This window comes from Oncorhynchus masou, chromosome 15, assembly GCF_036934945.1.
Source record: "Oncorhynchus masou masou isolate Uvic2021 chromosome 15, UVic_Omas_1.1, whole genome shotgun sequence".
NCBI lineage: Eukaryota > Metazoa > Chordata > Actinopteri > Salmoniformes > Salmonidae > Oncorhynchus > Oncorhynchus masou.
Window position 1 is genome coordinate 69,248,516 of NC_088226.1, and position 25,024 is coordinate 69,273,539.

The 25,024-nt window shown below is 43.9% G+C and overlaps 1 protein-coding gene across 1 annotated transcript in view; it reads right to left on the reverse strand.

Annotated features, from left to right (window-relative positions):
* The window catches only part of LOC135556918 (anoctamin-3-like), a 166,235-nt gene that overhangs the window by 35,324 nt on the left and 105,887 nt on the right, over positions 1-25,024 (reverse strand). The window contains exons 10-17 of the mRNA XM_064990321.1: positions 23,590-23,645; positions 17,543-17,664; positions 15,792-15,926; positions 14,905-15,001; positions 12,274-12,334; positions 3,766-3,848; positions 1,757-1,897; positions 1-118 (exon numbers count right to left, since the gene is read on the reverse strand). The exon at positions 1-118 is cut by the window's left edge and continues 47 nt beyond it. Of these exons, the coding sequence (XP_064846393.1) occupies positions 1-118; positions 1,757-1,897; positions 3,766-3,848; positions 12,274-12,334; positions 14,905-15,001; positions 15,792-15,926; positions 17,543-17,664; positions 23,590-23,645 (813 nt within the window). The remainder of the gene's footprint in view (positions 119-1,756; positions 1,898-3,765; positions 3,849-12,273; positions 12,335-14,904; positions 15,002-15,791; positions 15,927-17,542; positions 17,665-23,589; positions 23,646-25,024) is intronic.

Consider the following 25,024-nt stretch of genomic DNA (forward strand, 5'->3'; position numbering starts at 1 on the left):
CAGAGGTGGCAAACTGCCAGTTCTTCTTGACAAACTCCCAGTCGAACGATGCAAACTTCTCCATGGCAATCAGTCGGAACACCACCACCGCAAACACTGCAGTCAGCACCAGAGACATCTGGGGAGTGGACACACACATACACAGATAGAGAGGGGTTGAGGAGAGAGAGAGAGACAGAGAGCAACAGAGAGATACACAGAGAGAGACACAGAGAGAGAGGCAGAGAGAGAGAGGCAGAGAGAGAGAGAGGCAGAGAGAGAGAGGCAGAGAGAGAGAGAGAGGCAGAGCGAGAGAGAGGCAGAGAGAGACAGCGAGAGAGAGACAGCGAGAGAGAGACAGCGAGAGAGAGACAGCGAGAGAGAGACAGCGAGAGAGAGAGAGAGACAGCGAGAGAGAGAGAGAGACAGCGAGAGAGAGAGACAGAGAGACAGAGAGAGAAAGAGAGGGGCAGAGAAAGAGAGACAGAGAGAGCGAGAGGCAGAGAGAGGCAGAGAGAGAGAGAGAGGCAGAGAGAGAGAGAGGCAGCGAGAGAGAGAGAGAGAGAGAGAGACAGAGAGAGAAAGAGAGGGGCAGAGAAAGAGAGACAGAGAGAGCGAGAGGCAGAGAGAGGCAGAGATAGAGAGGCAGAGAGAGAGAGGCAGATAGAGAGAGGCAGAGAGAGAGAGGCAGAGAGAGAGAGCGAGAGAGAGAGGCAGAAAGACAGCGAGAGAGAGAGACAGAGAGAGAGGCAGAGAGAGGCAGAGAGAGAGAGGCAGAGAGAGAGAGAGAGAGGCAGAGAGTGAGAGACAAAGAGAGAGACAGAGAGAGAGGCAGAGAAAGAGAGACAGAGAGAGCGAGAGGCAGAGAGAGGCAGAGAGAGAGAGAGAGAGAGGCAGAGAGAGAGAGGCAGAGAGAGAGATAGGCAGAGAGAGAGAGACAGAGAGAGAGAGAGAGAGAGAGAAAGAGAGAGAGAGAGAGACAGAGAGAGAGAGAGAGAGAGAGAGAGAGAGAGAGAAGAGAGAAAGCGAGAGAGAGTAAATATATCTGTCATCATTACAGTATCTTCTGAGGATGCATGTTATGAGGCTAGCAGTATTTTAAGCAATAAGGCCTGAGGAGGTGTGATATATGGCCAATATACCACGGCTAAGGACTGTTCTTAGGCACCACAGAGAGTCTTGATACAGCCCTTAGCCGTGGTATACTGGCCATATATATCACAAACCCCCGAGGTGCCTTATTGCTATTATAAACTGGTTTCCAACGTAATTAGAGCAGTAAACAAGTGTTTTAACGTCATACTGTTGCGTCAAATGCTGTTTCAGCCAATCAGCATCCAGGACCCAAACTACCTGGTTTATATAATGGGTCTAGTCTGGGATTGTGTGTTTACGATGCTTATTGGTCATATTGGTAAACAATGAATGTCTCTAGACACTTCCTATTGTTGATGAGTGGTGAGGATCGTTGGGAAAACAATCCCCAACAACAACCACTGTTTCCAGAGCGTTGGTTGTATTTCTGTCTCCTGTCCACCAGGGGGTGGTAGTAGGCTGCTAGAAGCTCGTTACCGTATTACACATTGAAAAGGTAGTAAACAAGTAAACAGCATTCCAGGATTCAATCATATTCAATTTAGAAAATAAACCAAAATTCCAAATCCAATTTTCTTCATTTGCTTTTCAATTAAAGCATTTAAGTTTACTTTCAGAATTGACTGAATTGAAATGGAATCGACCCACTAAGCACAGATCCACAGTGATGACTTGTTCTTACCATGAAGAAGATGCCAGACACAGAGACCATGAGTCTGCTGAGTTTGTCAGTGAAGGGCTGGAAGGGCTCCGGCTTGCCAGAGATGGGGTTTACTCTCTCTACTCGGGAGTACTTGGCTTCGAACTGGGGCCGCAGATTCTCCTGGGACAAACACACATACACTCCAGTATATCATACCAATAACTCTGATATTTCTGACTGGTCCAATCATAGATACCCCTGACCCAGTCAATCCTAGGACCTAACTACAGCAGTACGTGCTCATGACATATCATATGGATCAACCAGACATTGCTGACTGAGTAATGTCTGAAAACCAGTACACGTCAACAGATTGGACACACCCTAGTCATTCCAGGGGCTTACATTATTTTGACTATTTTCTACATTGTGAAGACAAATCAAAATATATTTTATATTTTGAGATTCTTCAAAGTAGCCACCTGACTTGATGACAGCTTTGTACACTCTTGGCATTCTCTCAACCGGCTTCATGAGGTAGTCACCTGGAATGCATTTCAATTAACAGGTGTGCTTTGTTAAAAGTTCATTTGTTTATTTTCTTCCCTTCTTAATGCATTTAAGCAAATCAGTTGTGTTGTGACAAGGCAGGGGTGGTTAGCAGAATATAGTCCTATTTGGTAAAAGACCAAGTCCATATTATGTCAAGAACAGCTCAAATAAGCAAAGAGAAATGACAGTACATCATTACTTTAAGACATGAAGGTCCATCAACCCGGAAAATTTCAAGAACTTTGAAAGTGTAGTCGCAAAAACCATCAAGCGCTATGATGAAACTGGCTCTCATGAGGACCGCCACAGGAAAGGAAGACCCAGAGTTACCTCTGCTGCAGAAGATAAGTTCATTAGAGTTACCAGCCTCAGAAATTGCATCCCAAATAAATGCTTCACAGAGTTCAAGTAACAGACAGATTTCAACATCCACTGTTCAGAGGCGACTGGGTGAATCAGACATTCATGGTCGAAGTGCTGCAAAGAAACCATTACTAAAGGACACCAATGATAAGAAGAGACTTGCCCGGGCCAAGAAACACGAGCAATGGACATTAGACCAGTGGAAATCTGTCCTTTGGTTTGATGAGTCCAAATTTCAAATTTCTGGTTCCAATCGCCGTGTCTTTGTGAGATGCTGAGTAGGTGAACGGATGATCTCCGTATGTGTGGTTTCCACCGTGAAGCACGGAGGAGGAGGTGTGATGGTGTGGGGGTGCTTTGCTGGGGTCACTGTCAGTAATGTATTTAGAATTCAAGGCACATTTAACCAGCATGGCTACCACAGCATTCTGCAGCGTTGCACCATCCCATCTGGTTTGCGCTTAGTGGGACTATCATTTGTTTTCAACAGGACAGTGACCCAACACACTTCCAGGCTATTTAAGTCCTATTTGACCAAGAAGGAGAGTGATGGAGTGCTGCATCAGATGACCTGGCCTCCACAATCACCCAATCTAAACCCAAATGAGATGGTTTGGGATGAGTTGGACTGCAGAGTGAAGGAAAAGCATCCAACAAGTGCTCAGCATATGTGGGAACTCCTTCAAGAGTTCCAAGTGAAGCTGGTTGAGAAAATGCTCTCATCGAGACAAAGGGTGGCTACTTTGAAGAATCTAAAATCTAAAATATATTTAGATTTGTTTAACACTTTTTTGGTTATTACATGATTCCATATGTGTTATTTCATAGTTTTGATGTCTTCGCTATTATTCTACAATGTAGAAAACAGTAAAAAATAAAGAAAAACCATTGAATGAGTAGGTGTGTCCACACTGTTGACTGGTACTGTAAATGTACATGTCTTTGACATATCATATTAATATACCAGATATTGCTGACTAACCTCTTACTCTACCCAATCAACAGTTTCTCAATGACTTGACTGTATCATATGTAACATAATGACGTTATGTAGTAGTATTGTAGTAGTAGTATACATTACAAGAATCACATGATATCATATAAATAAAGCAGGTATTGGTGGATAGACCAACCTCTTCCTCCTCCCAGTCGATGAGGTCCCAGTCATAAGTCAGCTCCGCCCTCCTCCTCTTCCAGAACTCCAGGAACACCGTGGCTACAGGGACAACATTCCAACAGAACACGGATCAATCAACATTCCATGGAATGACTGAATTGAGTTATTCCTCTATATAGAATATAGAAATAGATTTAATATAATTGTAATGCAGCTTGACACAGAGGGTTCGAGTTACATATTGTCTCTTGGGGTTCCCCGACATTTCTTGGCGGTGCCCAGCGTCGATATTTTTGACAATTGTGGGAGGGGCCACATTGATATTTAAATTCTCAAGGGAGAATAACTCTATGGCATATTCCCTAAACACAGAAACATTGGATACACAAGAGAATTATGGTGATTTCTAATATCGATTCAAATAGCAATATTTTGAATCGGCAGCAGAATTGGGCAGAATTGAAGTTTTTCCATGCCTGTTTAATTTGGCAGTCTCCTGTTCAGGATATAGTTTAACGTAGACTGACCCACTTCTCTGTTTAAAGAGGAGAGGACGAGGAAGAGCAGCCAATCAGATGGGCCGACCCATTTTTCATCTGAGCCTCATGTGCTGCAGGGCTGTTGCTTCCTGCTCGTCTACACTGCCACTAGAAAAGTCTGCCACTGTAACAACCAGTCTGATTGGACCAAGACTTGCCGTCCAGGTATACACACACGTTTGTTCCATACTGATGAACGAGACTTGGAAAGATGCCATTACAAGACCAGACGGGTTTACTGTGAACCCAGACACACCAGAGGCTTCATCTAACTGTGACCCCAGACACACCAGAGGCTTCATTTACTGTGACCCCAGACACACCAGAAGCTTCATTTACTGTGACCCCAGACACACCAGAGGCTTCATTTACTGTGACCCCAGACACACCAGAGGCTTCATTTACTGTGACCCCCGACACACCAGAGGCTTCATTTACTGTGACCCCCCACACAAAAGGCTTAATTTACTGTGACCCCAGACACACCAGAGGCTTCATTTACTGTGATCCCAGACACACCAGAGGCTTCATTTACTGTGACCCCAGACACACCAGAGGCTTCATTTACTGTGACCCCAGACACACCAGAGGCTTAATTTACTGTGACCCCCCACACAAGAGGCTTCATTTACTGTGACCCCAGACACACCAGAGGCTTCATTTACTGTGATCCCAGACGCACCAGAGGCTTCATTTACTGTGACCCCCGACACACCAGAGGCTTCATTTACTGTGACCCCAGACGCACCAGAGGCTTCATTTACTGTGACCCCCGACACACCAGAGGCTTCATTTACTGTGACCCCAGACACACCAGAGGCTTCATTTACTGTGACCCCAGACACACCAGAGGCTTCATTTACTGTGACCCCAGACACACCAGAGGCTTCATTTACTGTGACCCCCGACACACCAGAGGCTTCATTTACTGTGATCCCAGACACACCAGAGGCTTCATTTACTGTGACCCCCCACACAAGAGGCTTCATTTACTGTGACCCCAGACACACCAGAGGCTTCATTTACTGTGATCCCAGACACACCAGAGGCTTCATTTACTGTGATCCCAGACACACCAGTCACAACAGAGGCTTAATTTACTGTGACCCTAGACACACCAGACACAACAGCCCAGCAAGTTTACCCTAAACCGGGGTAATTATTGAGCAGACCAGCCTAAGGGACAGGGTGATTATTGAGCAGACCAGCCTAAGGGACGGGGTGATTATTGAACAGACCAGCCTAAGGGATGGGGTGATTATTCAGCAGACCAGCCTAAGGGATGGGGTGATTATTGAGCAGACCAGCCTAAGGGACGGGGTGATTATTGAACAGACCAGCCTAAGGGATGGGGTGATTATTGAGCAGACCAGCCTAACGGATGGGGTGATTATTCAGCAGACCAGCCTAAGGGATGGGGTGATTATTGAGCAGACCAGCCTAACGGATGGGGTGATTATTGAGCAGACCAGCCTAACGGATGGGGTGATTATTGAACAGACCAGCCTAAGGGACGGGGTGATTATTGAACAGACCAGCCTAAGGGACGGGGTGATTATTGAGCAGACCAGCCTAAGGGATGGGGTGATTATTGAGCAGACCAGCCTAAGGGACGGGGTGATTATTGAGCAGACCAGCCTAAGGGATGGGGTGATTATTCAGCAGACCAGCCTAAGGGATGGGGTGATTATTCAGCAGACCAGCCTAAGGGACGGGGTGATTATTGAGCAGACCAGCCTAAGGGACGGGGTGATTATTGAGCAGACCAGCCTAAGGGACGGGGTGATTATTGAACAGACCAGCCTAAGGGACGGGGTGATTATTGAGCAGACCAGCCTAAGGGATGGGGTGATTATTCAGCAGACCAGCCTAAGGGACGGGGTGATTATTGAGCAGACCAGCCTAAGGGACGGGGTGATTATTGAGCAGACCAGCCTAAGGGACGGGGTGATTATTGAGCAGACCAGCCTAAGGGACGGGGTGATTATTGAGCAGACCAGCCTAAGGGACGGGGTGATTATTGAGCAGACCAGCCTAAGGGAAGGGGTGATTATTGAGCAGACCAGCCTAAGGGACGGGGTGATTATTGAGCAGACCAGCCTAAGGGACGGGGTGATTATTGAGCAGACCAGCCGAAGGGATGGGGTGATTATTGAGCAGACCAGCCTAAGGGACGGGGTGATTATTGAACAGACCAGCCTAAGGGACGGGGTGATTATTCAGCAGACCAGCCTAAGGGATGGGGTGATTATTCAGCAGACCAGCCTAAGGGATGGGGTGATTATTGAACAGACCAGCCTAAGGGACGGGGTGATTATTGAGCAGACCAGCCTAAGGGACGGGGTGATTATTGAACAGACCAGCCTAAGGGACGGGGTGATTATTGAGCAGACCAGCCTAAGGGACGGGGTGATTATTGAGCAGACCAGCCTAAGGGACGGGGTGATTATTGAACAGACCAGCCTAAGGGACGGGGTGATTATTGAGCAGACCAGCCTAGCTGGAGGATGGATCAATAGTACAGTGTGTTAGGCTGCAGCAGCCTACAGTGAGTTTCCTATTGATCGTGATGAAGTCAGGGCCTCGGTCCCATAAGGCACCCTATTCTCATGGTCGATGGTCCCTGGTCAAAAGTAGGTCACTATAAAAGGAAAAAAGGGTACCATTTGGGACAAATCCTGCATGTTTTCCATTTCCTGTCCTGGAGGTGTGGACAGAGCTGAGGGAAGATTGCTTTGGATGGGCGTTAAGAGAATGATGCTGGTACGCAGTCCCAACAGGAGCGGTGTTAGCTAACATGAGTGTGAGACAGTACTGTGTGGGTGTTTCCTCACAAAGAGCACATGAACACGCACACACACACACACACACACACACACGCAGGCAGGCAGGCAGGCAGGCAGGCACACACAACTTCTCCCTCCTGGGTGTTTCATTACTAATTACTATTAGACGTAATTAGTAGGGGAGACTGGGGAACAAAGTAACCGTTTTAGAGTTTTACTTACTATGAAAATAACATTTGAGACAGATTCATAATACTTCCATACAAACAACATACATGTATTCGGTACCGTTATACACTGTGACAAAGTTTCTAGGACCTACCTGTACAATTCAACCGACAGTGGTGGAAGTGAAATGTCCACCTTGTATTTCTCATAGGGTTAATTGTAAACAGGCTGTGGGGTTAATTGTAACACTGTCTTCAATGGTAAAACATCTTCCAAATATCAGTTTGAAACTGATATGTTGATGAAGATACACAACTTTGTTTTTATATATATATATATATATATATACAGTACCAGTCAAAAGTTCGGACACACCCACTCATTCAAGGGTTTTTCTTTATTTTTTACTATTTTCTACATTGTAGAATAACAGTGAAGACATCAAAACTATGAAATAACAAATATGGAATCATGAGGTAACCAAAAAAAGTGTTAAACAAATCAAAATATTTTTTATATTTTAGATTCTTCAAAGTAGCCACCCGTTGCCTTGATGACACTCTTGGCATTTTCTCAAGCAGCTTCATGTGGTAGTCACCTGGTATGAATTTCAATGAACAGGTTTGTCTTGTTCAAAGTGAATTTGTGGAATTGATTTCCTTAATGCATTTGAGTCAATAAGTTGTGTTATATAGAAGATAGCCCTACACGTCCATATTATGCCAAGAACAGCTCAAATGAGCAAAGAGAAACGATAGTCCATCATTACTTTAAGACATGGTCAGTCAACACTGAACATTTCAAGAACTTTGAACTTTGTTTCAGAGGAATGGAAGACCCAGAGTTACCTCTGCTCATTAGAGTTACCAGGGTGGCTACTTTGAAGAATCTCAAATCTCAAATATATTTTGATTTGTTTAACACTTTTTTGGTTACTCCCTGATTCCAGTTGTATTTTTCTTAGTTTTAATGTCTTCACTATTATTCTACAATGTAGAAAATAGTGAAAATAAAGAAAAACCATTGAATGAGTAGGTACACTAACTTTCAAAAGTTTGGGGTCATTTAGAAATGTCTTTGTTTCTGAAAGAAAAGCACATTTTTTGGTCCATTAAAATAATATCAAATTGATCAGAAATGCAGTGTAGACATTATTCATGTTGTTAATGACTACTGTGGGTGGAAACGGCTGATTTTTAATATAATATCTACATAGCATACATACATACAGAGGCCCATTATAAGCAACCATCACTCCTGTGTTCCAATGGCATGTTGTGTTAGCTAATCCTAGTATATCATTTTAATAAGATAATCGAGATCATTAGAAAACCCTTTTATAATTTTGTTAGCACAGCTGAAAACGGTTGTTCTGATTAAAGAAGCAATAAAACTGGCCTTCTTTAGACTAGTTGAGTATCAGCATTTGTGGGTTCGATTATAGGCTCAAAATGGCCAGAAACAAAGAACAAAGAACACAACACTGTGTACTACTCCCTTCACAGAACAGCGCAAACTGCCTCTAACCAGAATAGAAAGAGGAGTGGGAGGCCCCGGTGCACAACAGAGCAAGAGGACAAGTACATTAGAGTGTCTAGTTTGAGAAACAGATGCCTCACAAGTCCTCAACTGGCAGCTTCATTAAATAGTACCCGCAAAACACCACTCTCAACATCAACAGTGAAGAGGCGACTCTGGGACGCTTGCCTTCTAGGCAGAGTTGCAAAGAAAAATCTCAGACTGGCCAATAAAAATAAAATATTAAGATGGGCAAAAGAACACGGCAGGGTAGCCTAGTGGTTAGAGCGTTGGACTAGTAACCGGAAGGTTGCAAGTTCAAACCCCCGAGCTGACAAATCTGTCGTTCTGCACCTGAACAGCAGTTAACCCACTGTTCCTAGGCCGTCATTGAAAATACGAATTTGTTCTTAACTGACTTGCCTGGTTAAATAAAGGTAAAAAAAAAACAGACACTGGAATGAGGAACTCTGCCTAGAAGGCCAGCGTCCCAGAGTCGCCTGTTGACGTTGAGAGTGGAGTTTTGTGGGTACTATTTAATGAAGCTGCCAGTTGAGGACTTGTGAGGCGTCTGTTTCTCAAACTAGACACTATAATGATCAAATAGCCTTTTAAAATTATAAACTTGGATTACCTAACACAACATGCCATTGGAACACAGGAGTGATGGTTGCTGATAATGGGCCTCTGTACGCCTATGTAGATATTCCATTAAAAATCTGCCGTTTCCAGCTACAATAGTCATTTACAACATTAACAATGTCTACACTGTATTTCGGATCAATTTGATACTATTTTAATGGACCAAAAAATTGCTTTCTTTGAAAAACAAGAACATTTCTAAGTGACCCCAAACTTTTGAACGGTAGTGTGTATATATTAATTATTAATTATTATAATTTAAATAAATTATATATATATATATATAATTTATTTAAACTTTATTTATTTAGTGTACATCCAAACGTATGACTGGTACTGTTTAAATATCCTGTATATATTTTTTTTGTAATGACAGGGACCCTAGCTATATGTTCACAAAATAAAAATGTCTTATTAGGTATTTGACAAAGGACAAGTAGAATCATTGACATTCTAGATGTATTTTAAAGTGAATCGGGTTTCCGAGACAGTTTTTCTTTCTACTGTATGTAAAAAATGCTCTCCAGCTACTGTGTTGATTTCTCGGGTGAATATGTTATTTGGTTGCCTTGGAGACATATTAAAGCTCTAAAAGGATCAATAGATTCAATGTGGAAAACTGGTACAGCTGTGTGTCTGTGTGTATTTGTCCACGTTTTAAAGTGGCCTTTTATTGTCCCCAGCACAAGGTGGTTAAAAAAAAAGATATTAGCTCATTTCCCATGATCCAACGGCACAATAGATTTGGTTATTTTCAATCATTTGTGGACAAATACACACATATAAATGACCACAGAAATGTTCCATTTGCACAAAAAGCTTATTTCTCTCAAATGTTGTGGACAAATTTACTTTGCCAAGATAATCCATCCACCTGACAGGAGTGGCATATCAAGAACCTGATTAAACAACATAATCATTACACATTAACGCTTTAGGGACTCCAAATAGACTGAACCTAAAAATAAACAACTTCAAAGATTTTAGTTAATTGAGTTAATGTTCATAGAAGGAAATCAGTCGATCAATACGTTCATTAGGCCCTAATCTATGGATTTCATGACCGGGAATACAGATACGCATCTGTTCGTCACAGATACCTTAAAAAAAGAGGTAGGGGCGTAGATCAGAAAACCAGTCAGTATCTGGTGTGACCAGCATTTGTCAACATGTCTCCTTCGCATAGAGTTGATCAGGCTGTTGATTGTGGCCTGTGTAATGTTGTCCCACTCCTCTTCAATGGCTGTGTGAAGTTGCTGGATCCAGAGCATCCCAAACAGGCTCAAAGGGTGACATGTCTGGTGAGTACACAGGTCATAGAAGAACTAGCACATTTTCAGCTTCCAGGAATTATGTACAGATCCTTGCGACATTGGGCCGTGCATTATCATGCTGAAACATGATGTGAATGGCGGCGGATGAATGGCACGACAATGGGCCTGAGGATCTCGTCACGGTATCTCTGTTCATTCAAATTGCCATTGATAAAATGCAATTGTATTTGTTGTCCGTAGCTTATGTCTGCCCATGCCATAACCTCACCGCCACCATGGGGCCCTCTGTTCACAACGCTGACATCAGCAAACCGCTCTCCCACATAGCGCCATACATGCTGTCTGCCATCTGCCCGGTACAGTTGAAACCCAGGATTCATTCATGATGAGCACACTTCTCCAGCGTGCCAGAGGCCATCGAAGGTGAGTATTAGCACACTGAAGTCAGTTACGACGCCGAACTACAATCAGGTCAAGACCCTGATGAGGACGACGAGCACGCAGATGAGCTTCCCTGAGACGGTTTCTGACAGCTTGTGCAGAAATTCTTCGTTGTGCAAACCTACAGTTTCATCAGCTGTCTGGGTGGCTGGTCTCAGACGATCCCACAGGTGAAGAAGCCAGATGTGGAGGTCCTGGGCTGGCATGGTTACACGTGGTCTGCTGTTATGAGGCCGGTTGGACCACTGACAAATTCTCTATAATTACGTTGGAGGCGGCTTATGGTAGAGAAATTATCATTCAATGGTGGACAATCCTGTAGTCAGCATGCCAATTGCACTCTCCCTCATAACTTGAGACGTCTCTGGCATTGTGTTGTGATAAAACTGCACATTTTAGCATGGCCTTTTATTGTCCCCAGCACAAGGTGCACATGTGTAATGATCATGCTGTTTAATCAGGTTCTTGATATGCCACACCTGTCAGGTGGATGGATTATCTTGGCAAAGTAAATTTGTCCACAACATTTGAGAGAAATAAGCTTTTTGTGCAAATTGAACAATTCTGTGATCATTTATTTCAGCTAATGAAACATGTGACCAACACTTTTTACATGTTGTGTTTATATTTTTGTTCAGTGTATCATAAAAGGGCTACATAAATACATTTGATTCTACTTTTCCACAGCAGTAATAGAAAAGGCTGAGAGAGAGAGAGAGAGAGACAGAGAGAGAGAGGCAGAGAGAGAGACAGAGAGAGAGAGGCAGAGAGAGAGAGGCAGAGAGAGAGAGACAGAGAGAGAGAGACAGAGAGAGAGAGACAGAGAGAGAGAGAGAGAGAGGCAGAGAGGCAGAGAGAGAGAGACAGAGAGAGAGCGGGAGAGAGAGAGAGAGACAGAGAGAGAGAGGCAGAGAGAGGCAGAGAGAGAGAGACAGAGAGAGAGAGACAGAGAGAGACAGAGAGAGAGAGAGAGCGAGAGGCAGAGAGAGAGAGAGAGCGAGAGGCAGAGAGAGACAGCGCGAGAGGCAGAGAGAGACAGCGAGGGAGAGAGGCAGAGAGAGAGGCAGAGAGACAGAGAAAGCGAGAGAGAGAGAGAGAGAGAGAGTGAGAGAGCGAGAGAGGCCACAGAAAAATACCAAATCATCTTTTTACCTACCCCATATTGCCATAAAGATAGCAAAGAACACTGTTCCTCCATTGTCGAAGAGATGGGTCACCTGCAAAAAGAGAAACACATTGATCTACATAAACAATTTTCTTCCAGTTCTATTCATTGTAACTGGTAAATAATCAGTCCATCCAGGATTTTGCGATTCTGTGCTTGAAGATTTTTGTTGTTTTGTTTGCTAAATCAATTCCCCCAAATATTATGTGACTGTTTAAAAATGTCACCAATCAGGGTACAATAACCACAAAAACAAACAAAAAATGTCAAATCATCACAATATTACACATAAAACTGTCTGATCGTCACATTCCAACACGAGGGCTACGATTTTAACCAATCACCACACCTTTACAGCATGAAATTGTTAAATAAAGTGACACGTCAACACAATGTCCCGCCCGTCAGTGCATGTCGGTGACAAATTGGACAAAACATAATTGAAAATAGCCATGCCAAATGTCAGAACTGCAGTGGGAAAAGAAAGCAGAATCTAGAGCGACTGCATAATCAATACTCTCATAAAAATGTTTGCATGACTGTCGCTTTGGATAAAAGCATCTGGTAGACGGCATATTGTTGTCATTACCCTCCGGAACGGGGCACCGTTACTCGAACAGTTACAACATAATATCACAGCAAAACAAAACTGATTGTAATGATGTCCTTTCCACCAGTTTTGCCCACTTCACTTCTGCATGAAAAGATTTCCACATCACATCCACATACGTTATGGCAGGTCATACAGCCGCTAAACCCCTCAAATTCAACTCTGGACCTTGAAGCCACTTCCAATATTTGTGTTCTTTCTTCCCCTCTAATTAGAGACTGATTTAGACCTGGGACACCGGGTAGGTGTGATTCATTATCAGGCAGAACCTAAAAGCAGCAGTATTCTGGACCTCATAGGGTAAGATTTGAATAACCCTGCATTAAGCACTTCTGTCATGACTGCTCAGCATAGCATAACAATAACATGCATTGACTGTTGTGTGATTGATCCTCAGGGACATTAACAGTACTAGTTAACTGTTGTAGTACTTCTGTTTACTATACTACTTCTACACCTACAGCATACCAGCATAGCGTTCTATTTTTAAACCTGTTACCTCTAATTCCTCAGGGGTCTTACTAATCTCGGAAGCCACCAAATGTTGTGCGGCTAGCTAGCACATTTATGTTGGCGATCTCAAACTGTTAAGAGAGATTAGCATTTAATTGCCCTTTGCATAGTCACAGCTATTATATTCCACTCTGAGCTATCAGGGTGGAATAGAACAGAATAGAACATAATAGAATAGAATAAAACAGAATAGAACAGAATAAAACAGAATAGAACAGAACATAATAGAATAGAACAGAATAGAACATAATAAAACAGAATAGAACAGAATAAAACAGAATAGAACAGAATAGAACAGAATAGAACAGAATAGAACATAATAGAATAGAATAAAACAGAATAGAATAGAATAAAACAGAATAGAACAGAATAGAACAGAATAGAACAGAATAAAACAGAATAAAACAGAATAAAACAAAATAAAACAGAATAAAACAGAATAAAACAGAATAAAACAGAATAGAACAGAATAGAACAGAATAAAACAGAAGAGAACAGAACAGAATATAATAGAACAGAATAGAAAGGAACAGAATATAATAGAACAGAATAGAATATAATAGAACAGAATAGAAAGGAACAGAATATAATAGAAAGGAACAGAATATAATAGAACAGAATAGAAAGGAACAGAATATAATAGAACAGAATAGAACAGAATAGAATAAAACAGAATAAAACAGAATAAAACAGAATAAAACAGAATAAAACAGAATAAAACAGAATAAAACAGAATAGAACAGAACAGAATATAATAGAACAGAATAGAAAGGAACAGAATATAATAGAACATAATAGAATATAATAGAACAGAATAGAAAGGAACAGAATATAATAGAACAGAATAGAATATAATAGAACAGAATAGAAAGGAACAGAATATAATAGAACAGAATAGAATATAATAGAACAGAATAGAAAGGAACAGAATATAATAGAACAGAATAGAACAGAATAGAACAGAATAAAACAGAATAAAACAGAATAAAACAGAATAAAACAGAATAAAACAGAATAAAACAGAATAGAACAGAACAGAATATAATAGAACAGAATAGAAAGGAACATAATATAATAGAACAGAATAGAATATAATAGAACAGAATAGAAAGGAACAGAATATAATAGAACAGAATAGAATATAATAGAACAGAATAGAAAGGAACAGAATATAATAGAACAGAATAAAACAGAATAAAACAGAATAAAACAGAATAGAACAGAATAGAACAGAATAGAACAGAATAGAACAGAATAGAACAGAATAGAAGAGAACAGAACAGAATATAATAGAACAGAATAGAACAGAATATAATATAATAGAACAGAATAGAAAGGAACAGAATATAATAGAACAGAATAGAACAGAACAGAATATAACAGAACAGAATATAATAGAACAGAATAGAACAGAACAGAATATGATAGAACAGAATAGAACAGAACAGAATTTAATGTAACAGAATAGAACAGAATAGATTAATGGTCTAATTACTGACCTTTGCATAGACACAGCTGTCACTGAGTTTCCAGGTGTTGCAGTTCTCCTCACACATAGGACACATGATAGTAGTGTTGGCCTCACAGATCTCTTTACTGAAGGGACAGACATAGGAAAACTTCATTAACATTTGAACCAGACATAGAGATCAGACATAAAAAGATCGAAATGTATTAAAGTTAAGGTTAAGGGTGTTAAGTTTAGGTTTAAAGTTAAGGTTAGGCGTGATAAGTTTAAAGTTAAGGTTAGGGGTGTTAAGTTTAGGTTTAAAGTTAAGGTTACGGGTGTTATGTTTAGGTTTAAAGTTAAGGTTAGGGGTGTTAAGTTTAAGGTTAGGGGTGTTAAGTTTAAGTTCAAGGTTAGGGTTAAGTATAGGTTCAAGGTTAGGCTTAGGGTTAGGGTTAATGTAAACCCTTTCAAATCTGCAGGCTGTATACACAAGCTGTCAGACCAATAACAATATAATTGAGAGTTGTGGGGTGTCCTGACTGGCATCCTAATCTCTTTATAGTGCCATGACTTTTGACTAGGGCCCATAGGCTCTGTTGTGCACTATCTAGGGAATAGGGTATCATTTGGGATGCCTATAAGAGCTCGGGTCAAAGGGAAGAGGGTATCATTCGGGATGCCTATAAGGGCTCGGGTCAAAGGGAAGAGGGTATCATTAGGGACACCTATAAGGGCTCGGGTCAAAGGGAAGAGGGTATCATTAGGGACGCTCATAAGGGCTCGGGTCAAAGGGAAGAGTGTATCATTTGGGACGCCTATAAGGGCTCAGGTCAAAGGGAAGAGGGTATCATTCGGGACGCCAATAAGGGCTCGGGTCAAGGGGAAGAGGGTATCATTTGGGACACAGAGGCTCCGGTGTGGTGTGTCCTGACTGACCTGACTTGGCTGGTGTCCATGGTAAGAAATCCGTAGAGGAAAACGAGGAGACCCACAAGAGCTGCCGGGATCAGCATGCCAGTGTACCAACCCAGCCAGGCAAAGTACAGCCCAATCTTCTCCCCAAAGTAACGCCTGGAGAGGAGAGTCCAATGAACAAGATCAATTAGCAAAAGCTAATCCCAACATGAACGATCTTTAAATTCAGACCCAGCTGTATTTGCCTGGCAGGGAACAAGTACTTTTTAACCAACCAGGCAAAGAATAGGCGTGGCAGGGAACAAGTACCTTGTAACCAACCAGGCAAAGAACAGGCGTGGCAGGGAACAAGTACCTTGTAACCAACCAGGCAAAGAACAGGCATGGCAGGGAACAAGTACCTTGTAACCAACCAGGCAAAGAACAGGCATGGCAGTCAACAAGTACCTTGTGACCAACCAGGCAAAGAACAGGCGTGGCAGGGAACAAGTACCTTGTAAACAACCAGGCAAAGAACAGGCGTGGCAGTCAACAAGTACCTTGTAACCAACCAGGAAAAGAACAGGCGTGGCAGGGAACAAGTACCTTGTAACCAACCAGGCAAAGAACAGGCCTGGCAGTCAACAAGTACCTTGTGACCAACCAGGCAAAGAACAGGCATGGCAGGGAACAAGTACCTTGTAACCAACCAGGCAAAGAACAGGCGTGGCAGGGAACAAGTACCTTGTAACCAACCAGGCAAAGAACAGGCGTGGCAGTCAACAAGTACCTTGTAACCAACCAGGCAAAGAACAGGCGTGGCAGGGAACAAGTACCTTGTAACCAACCAGGCAAAGAACAGGCGTGGCAGTCAACAAGTACCTTGTAACCAACCAGGCAAAGAACAGGCGTGGCAGGGAACAAGTCCAATAAAGAGGATAAATTGGCAAAAACTCCCCGACATGGACTGATTCAATTGGACCCCCTAGCGGCAGCAGGTACAGCGTTGGCCCAGTAACGAAAAAGGTCACTGATTCGAATACTCGAGCCGACAAGGTGAAAAATCTGCCGATGTGCCCTTGAGCAAGGCACTTAACCATAATTTGCTAAAACAACACATTTCACTGCACCTATCTGGTGTATGTGACAAGAAAACACCATTATTTGACTGACAGGAAATACGTCCATGAATTAAAATAAGTATATTGTGCACATACGTTGTGCTTCTACTGTAGGTGGATGGACGAGAAAACCATTCATAGAAAGTGAAGGAATTTCACCACATACAAGTAGGTGGTCTTGGATGCACAACTAACCATTTTAATGCATCTCACACCAACATTTTGTCAATAGACCTTCATCAGGGTTGAACGAGTCCAAACTCCTGACTAGGCGATGAACTTTTAAACTGGAGCTATTCAGAGTTACACCCACTGTACAGCTGTATTTCAGTTGTGTTAAATGCAGAGAAAATAAGTCCAAATGAACAAGAAACCTCACGACTGGAGTGGACCTCTAAATTTGACTTGTTTAGACCTAGTTGTTTGAAACGCAGAGGAAAGAAGTCCAATGAGAAGACAGATTAGCAAAAACTCCACCGGCCCTCCCGTGGTTGTGGGTCGACTTTTAAATTGGAACAGATCAGACCTAGCTACTCTATTTAATTCAGAAACGACTCCTGAGAAGGAAAGTTAGCCTGGGGTTTCCTGTGGAGAGGTTTCATTCCTGAAAAATGACAGAGAGGAGAACCCGGGCTCATAATACAGACTCCACACACACACACCAGTGGTTACCTGATGAGGTCGAGAGGCTGGTACTTGTACCACATGCCCCAGCGAGCCCACCTCTCGTACAGCAGGTGTCTGTGGTTCTGGGCACCGTGAGTCTTAATAGGGTGTCTGCTCTTGTATCCACCCTGAAAAAAGAAGTACAGAACACAGAACACAATTAACATGACTGGAAGACAGGTATATAACGTCGCCTAGCCTAGTTCATACTGTATGGGGCTGGAGCCAACTCTTCTATAGCCGTCCAGGGACAGAAACAGAAAACGTAGAGAATTCACACGAGTAGACAGGTTGACACTAGCCTAATCCCATACTTTTGTATCCTCCCTAAAAACAGAAGCAAATAGCCTCGTGTAACAGGTGGAGTTCTGAATAATTCAGAACCACTCGACTACAACACAGGAAACACACCCAACAAGGGTCTAGACAGCATTTATACAGTGCCTTGCAAACGTATTCATCCCCCTTGGCGTTTTTCCTATGTTGTTGCATTACAACCTGTCATTTAGATAGATTTTTATTTGGATTTCATGTAATGGACATGCACAAAATAGTCCAAATTTGTGAAGTGAAATGAAAAAAATGTATTGATTCAAAAATTATAAAAAGTTTAAAACAGAAAAGTGCATATGTATTCAGCCCCGTTGCTATGAAGCCCCTAAATAAGATCTGGTGCAACCAATTACCTTCAGAAGTCACATAATTAGTTAAATAAAGTCCACCTGTGTCACATGATATCAGTGTATTAACCTGTTCTGAAACGCCCCAGAGTCTGCAACACCACTAAGCAAGGGGTACCACCAAGCAAGTGGCACCATGAAGACCAAGGAGCTCTCCAAACAGGTCAGGGACAAAGTTGTAGAGAAGTACAGATCAAGATTGGGTTATAAAAAAATATCAGAAACTTTGAACATCCCACAGAGCACCATTAAATCCATTATTAAAAAATGGAAAGTATATGGCACCACAATCAACCTGCCAAGGGAGGGCTGCCCACCCAAACTCACGACCAGGCAAGGAGGGCATTAATCAGAGAGGCTACAAAGAGACCAAAGATAACCCTGAAGGAGCTACAAAGCTCCACAGCAGAGATTGGAGTATCTGTCCATAGGACCACTTTAAGCCGTACAGTCCACAGAGCTTTACGGAAAAGTGGCCAGAAAAAAAGCCATTGCTTAAAGAAGAAAATAAGCAAACACGTTTGATGTTCGCCAAAAGGCATGTGGGAGACTCCCCAAACATATGGAAGAAGGTGCTCTGGTCAGATGAGACAAAGATTTAGCTTTTTGGCCATCAAGGAAAGCGCTATGTCTGGCACAAACCCAACACCTCTCATCACCCCGACAACAGCTTCCCCACAGTGAAGCATGTTGGAGGCAGCATCATGCTGTGAGGATGTTTTTCATCTACGGGGACTTTGAAACTGGTCAGAATTGAAGGAATGATGGATAGGGGCTCAATACAGGGTAATTCTTGTGGGAAACATGTTTCAGTCTTCCAGAGATTTGAGACTGGGACAGAGGTTCACCTTCCAGCAGGACAATGACCCTAAGCATACTGCTAAAGCAACACTCGAGTGGTTTAAGGGGAAACATTTATGTCTTGGAATGGCCTAGTCAAAGCCCAGATCTCAATCCAATTGAGAATCTGTGGTATGACTTAAAGATTGCTGTTCACCAGTGGAACCCATCAAACTTGATGGAGCTGGAGCAGTTTTGCCTTGAAGAATGGGCAAAAATCCCAGTGACTAGATGTGCCAAGCTTATAGAGACATACCCCAAGATACTTGCAGCTGTAATTGCTGCAAAAGGTGGCTCTACAAAGTATTGGCTTTGGGGGGATGAATAGTTATGCACGCTCAAGTTTTCATTTTTTTTGGTCTTATTTCTTGTTTGTTTCACAATAAAAAATATTTTGCATCTTCAAAAAGTGGTAGGCATGTTGTGTAAATCAAATGATACAACCCCCCCCAAAAATACATTTTAATTCCAGGTTGTAAGGCAACAAAATATGAAAAATGCCAAGGGGGTGAATACTTTCATGAGTCCTTGTATTTTAACAATTTGCCAGGGTAGCCTAGTGGTTAGAGTGTAGAGGTGGCAGGGTAGCCTAGTGGTTAGGGCGTAGAGGTGGCAGGGTAGCCTAGTGGTTAGAGTGTAGAGGTGGCAGGTAGCCTAGTGGTTAGAGTGTAGAGGTGGCAGGTAGCCTAGTGGTTAGAGTGTAGAGGCGGCAGGGTAGCCTAGTGGTTAGAGTGTAGAGGTGGCAGGGTAGCCTAGTGGTTAGGGCGTAGAGGCGGCAGGGTAGCCTAGTGGTTAGAGCGTAGAGGCGGCAGGGTAGCCTAGTGGTTAGAGTGGAGAGGCGGCAAGGTAGCCTAGTGGTTAGAGTGGAGAGGCGGCAGGGTAGCCTAGTGGTTAGAGTGTAGAGGCGGCAGGGTAGCCTAGTGGTTAGAGTGTAGAGGTGGCAGGGTAGCCTAGTGGTTAGAGCGTAGAGGTGGCAGGGTAGCCTAGTGGTTAGAGCGTAGAGGTGGCAGGGTAGCCTAGTGGTTAGAGCGTAGAGGTGGCAGGGTAGCCTAGTGGTTAGAGAGTTGAGGCGGCAGGGTAGCCTAGTGGTTAGAGTGTAGAGGCGGCAGGGTAGCCTAGTGGTTAGAGTGTAGAGGCGGCAGGGTAGCCTAGTGGTTAGAGTGTAGAGGCGGCAGGGTAGCCTAGTGGTTAGAGTGTAGAGGCGGCAGGGTAGCCTAGTGGTCCCAGCGCTGGTGGTCCCAGCGCGCACGACCCACGTGGAGTTCCAGGTCTCCGGTAGCCTCTGGAACTGCCGATCTGCGGCCAACAAGGCAGAGTTCATCTCAGCCTATGCCTCCCTCCAGTCCCTCGACTTCTTGGCACTGACGGAAACATGGATCACCACAGATAACACTGCTACTCCTACTGCTCTCTCTTCATCCGCCCACGTGTTCTCGCACACCCCGAGAGCTTCTGGTCAGCGGGGTGGTGGCACCGGGATCCTCATCTCTCCCAAGTGGTCATTCTCTCTTTCTCCCCTTACCCATCTGTCTATCGCCTCCTTTGAATTCCATGCTGTCACAGTTACCAGCCCTTTCAAGCTTAACATCCTTATCATTTATCGCCCTCCAGGTTCCCTCGGAGAGTTCATCAATGAGCTTGATGCCTTGATAAGCTCCTTTCCTGAGGACGGCTCACCTCTCACAGTCCTGGGCGACTTTAACCTCCCCACGTCTACCTTTGACTCATTCCTCTCTGCCTCCTTCTTTCCACTCCTCTCCTCTTTTGACCTCACCCTCTCACCTTCCCCCTACTCACAAGCCAGGCAATACGCTCGACCTCATCTTTACTAGATGCTGTTCTTCCACTAACCTCATTGCAACTCCCCTCCAAGTCTCCGACCACTACCTTGTATCCTTTTCCCTCTCGCTCTCATCCAACACTTCCCACACTGCCCCTACTCGGATGGTATCGCGCCGTCCCAACCTTCGCTCTCTCTCCCCCGCTACTCTCTCCTCTTCCATCCTATCATCTCTTCCCTCTGCTCAAACCTTCTCCAACCTATCTCCTGATTCTGCCTCCTCAACCCTCCTCTCTTCCCTTTCTGCATCCTTTGACTCTCTATGTCCCCTATCCTCCAGGCCGGCTCGGTCCTCCCCTCCCGCTCCGTGGCTCGACGACTCATTGCGAGCTCACAGAACAGGGCTCCGGGCAGCTGAGCGGAAATGGTGGAAAACTCGCTTCCCTGCGGACCTGGCATCCTTTCACTCCCTCCTCTCTACATTTTCCTCCTCTGTCTCTGCTGCTAAAGCCACTTTCTACCACTCTAAATTCCAAGCATCTGCCTCTAACCCTAGGAAGCTCTTTGCCACCTTCTCCTCCCTCCTGAATCCTCCTCCCCCTCCTCCCTCTCTGCAGATGACTTCGTCAACCATTTTGAAAAGAAGGTCGACGACATCCGATCCTCGTTTGCTAAGTCAAACGACACCGCTGGTTCTGCTCACACTGCCCTACCCTGTGCTCTGACCTCTTTCTCCCTCTCTCTCCAGATGAAATCTCGCTTCTTGTGACGGCCGGCCGCCCAACAACCTGCCCGCTTGACCCTATCCCCTCCTCTCTTCTCCAGACCATTTCCGGAGACCTTCTCCCTTACCTCACCTCGCTCATCAACTCATCCCTGACCGCTGCTACGTCCCTTCCGTCTTCAAGAGAGCGAGAGTTGCACCCCTTCTGAAAAAACCTACACTCGATCCCTCCGATGTCAACAACTACAGACCAGTATCCCTTCTTTCTTTTCTCTCCAAAACTCTTGAACGTGCCGTCCTTGGCCAGCTCTCCCGCTATCTCTCTCAGAATGACCTTCTTGATCCAAATCAGTCAGGTTTCAAGACTAGTCATTCAACTGAGACTGCTCTTCTCTGTATCACGGAGGCGCTCCGCACTGCTAAAGCTAACTCTCTCTCCTCTGCTCTCATCCTTCTAGACCTATCGGCTGCCTTCGATACTGTGAACCATCAGATCCTCCTCTCCGAGTTGGGCATCTCCGGCGCGGCCCACGCTTGGATTGCGTCCTACCTGACAGGTCGCTCCTACCAGGTGGCGTGGCGAGAATCTGTCTCCTCACCACGCGCTCTCACCACTGGTGTCACCCAGGGCTCTGTTCTAGGCCCCCTCCTATTCTCGCTATACACCAAGTCACTTGGCTCTGTCATAACCTCACATGGTCTCTCCTATCATTGCTATGCAGACGACACACAATTAATCTTCTCCTTTCCCCCTTCTGATGACCAGGTGGCGAATCGCATCTCTGCATGTCTGGCAGACATATCAGTGTGGATGACGGATCACCACCTCAAGCTGAACCTCGGCAAGACGGAGCTGCTCTTCCTCCCGGGGAAGGACTGCCCGTTCCATGATCTCGCCATCACGGTTGACAACTCCATTGTGTCCTCCTCCCAGAGCGCTAAGAACCTTGGCGTGATCCTGGACAACACCCTGTCGTTCTCAACTACCATCAAGGCGGTGGCCCGTTCCTGTAGGTTCATGCTCTACAACATCCGCAGAGTACGACCCTGCCTCACACAGGAAGCGGCGCAGGTCCTAATCCAGGCACTTGTCATCTACCGTCTGGATTACTGCAACTCGCTGTTGGCTGGGCTCCCTGCCTGTGCCATTAAACCCCTACAACTCATCCAGAATGCCGCAGCCCGTCTGGTGTTCAACCTTCCCAAGTTCTCTCACGTCACCCCGCTCCTCCGCTCTCTCCACTGGCTTCCAGTTGAAGCTCGCATCCGCTACAAGACCATGGTGCTTGCCTACGGAGCTGTGAGGGGAACGGCACCGCAGTACCTCCAGGCTCTGATCAGGCCCTACACCCAAACAAGGGCACTGCGTTCATCCACCTTTGGCCTGCTCGCCTCCCTACCACTGAGGAAGTACAGTTCCCGCTCAGCCCAGTCAAAACTGTTCGCTGCTCTGGCCCCCCAATGGTGGAACAAACTCCCTCACGACGCCAGGACAGCGGAGTCAATCACCACCTTCCGGAGACACCTGAAACCCCACCTCTTTAAGGAATACCTAGGATAGGATAAAGTAATCCTTCTCACCCCCTCCCCCTTAAATGATTTAGATGCACTATTGTACAGTGGCTGTTCCACTGGATGTCATAAGGTGAATTCACCAATTTGTAAGTCGCTCTGGATAAGAGCGTCTGCCAAATGACTTAAATGTAATGTAAATGTTAGAGTGTAGAGGTGGCAGGGTAGCCTAGTGGTTAGAGTGTAGAGGTGGCAGGGTAGCCTAGTGGTTAGAGTGTAGAGGTGGCAGGGTAGCCTAGTGGTTAGAGCGTTGGACTAGTAACCGGGAGGTTGATCCAAATCAGGACTAGTAACCGGGAGGTTGCAAGTTCAAATCCCAGTCTTTCTGCCCTTGAACAGGCAGTTAACCCACTGTTCCTAGGCTGCATTGAAAATAAGAATTATTTCTTAACTGACTTGCCTGGTTAAATAAAGGTTTAAAAAAAGACTTGTTGAGAGAGTCTAACAATGTTCTTACCTCGTGCGGAGGAAATGCAGCCTCATATGTCCCATTGCCCAGTAACCTATTGATACCTTCAATAGAAGAACAAACACACTTTAGCAGAAGCACTAATAAGAGACTGGAAAAAATAAAGTTATAATTCAAAACATATTTATTTCCCTTCCCATGACTCAAACATTGCTAAACTCCCAATCACCATTACACAGCAGCCTCCAATGGGGATTCTATATAAAATGTCCACAGTTCTAATAATGATTATTATAATGCATTTACATAATGATGAGCTAGTTATGTTCGATAGCATTATCCTCACCACCCCCTGGTGTGGTGATAAAAGTTTGATTAGGCTCTCAGCCTCTTGCACTAATTGTGTCCTCTGTTAATTTCGGACGGAGCATAGTCTCAGAAATCCTAGACCTAAGGCGAACTGCATTAGCTGGTTATGCTGCAGGAACATTGTTAATTGAGGGAGGAAAACTGTCTCCCGAGGGAAACCTCGTGGACGTTGGTGGGTGTCTGTAGCAGGCTAGTCACAGTATAGCCTGGAAAACAAAATGAGGGATATGCTACAAAAACAGGATCAATGAGTTAGCCAGGTAACTTTGATAAACAACCAGAAATAACTGTAGAATTTTCTGATTCTTTAAAAAAAGCAAGACATTAAACCATGACCATGTCAAGCGCATCTTTCTAAGAAATTAAAAGTAATTTCAGAATATTTAGGCAAGTTAGCTGGCTAACATCTTGATACTATGCTTAGTTTCAGAGAATATCAGCTTGATCACTAGAAGCTGTTGATCGCTTTAAGTGGAAGTGCACTGTACAAAGGCCTACGGCAGACTTCCTTCAGCCATGGAGAGAGAACACTATTATCAATGGATGAAACGCTGAGACAATGCAGCATCGTTACCACGGAAACAACCACAGACACATAAGATCACAACGGTCAACAAGCAACACTACAAAGAAGGACAACATAGTAAAACAACACAATCAACATAGACATTTGTATTTGTATTTTTTATGTCTCACCTTTAAATAATAAACTTTGTTGATTATTTCAATGGAGATATACTGTATTAACGTGTGTCACTGTGTCACTGTATAAAATGAAAGATAGTATGGTTCTCTCTGGTAAAAATACAGTTGTATCTCAATCAGACTAACCTGTATAAATAGATTTTATCTGAATCAGACTAACCTGTATAAATAGATTTTATCTCAATCAGACTAACCTGTGTAAATAGATTTTTATCTCAATCAGACTAACCTGTATAAAATGATTTTATCTGAATCAGACTAACCTGTATAAATAGATTTTATCTCAATCAGACTAACCTGTGTAAATAGATTTTTATCTCAATCAGACTAACCTGTATAAAATGATTTTATCTCAATCAGACTAACCTGTATAAAATGATTTTATCTCAATCAGACTAACCTGTATAAA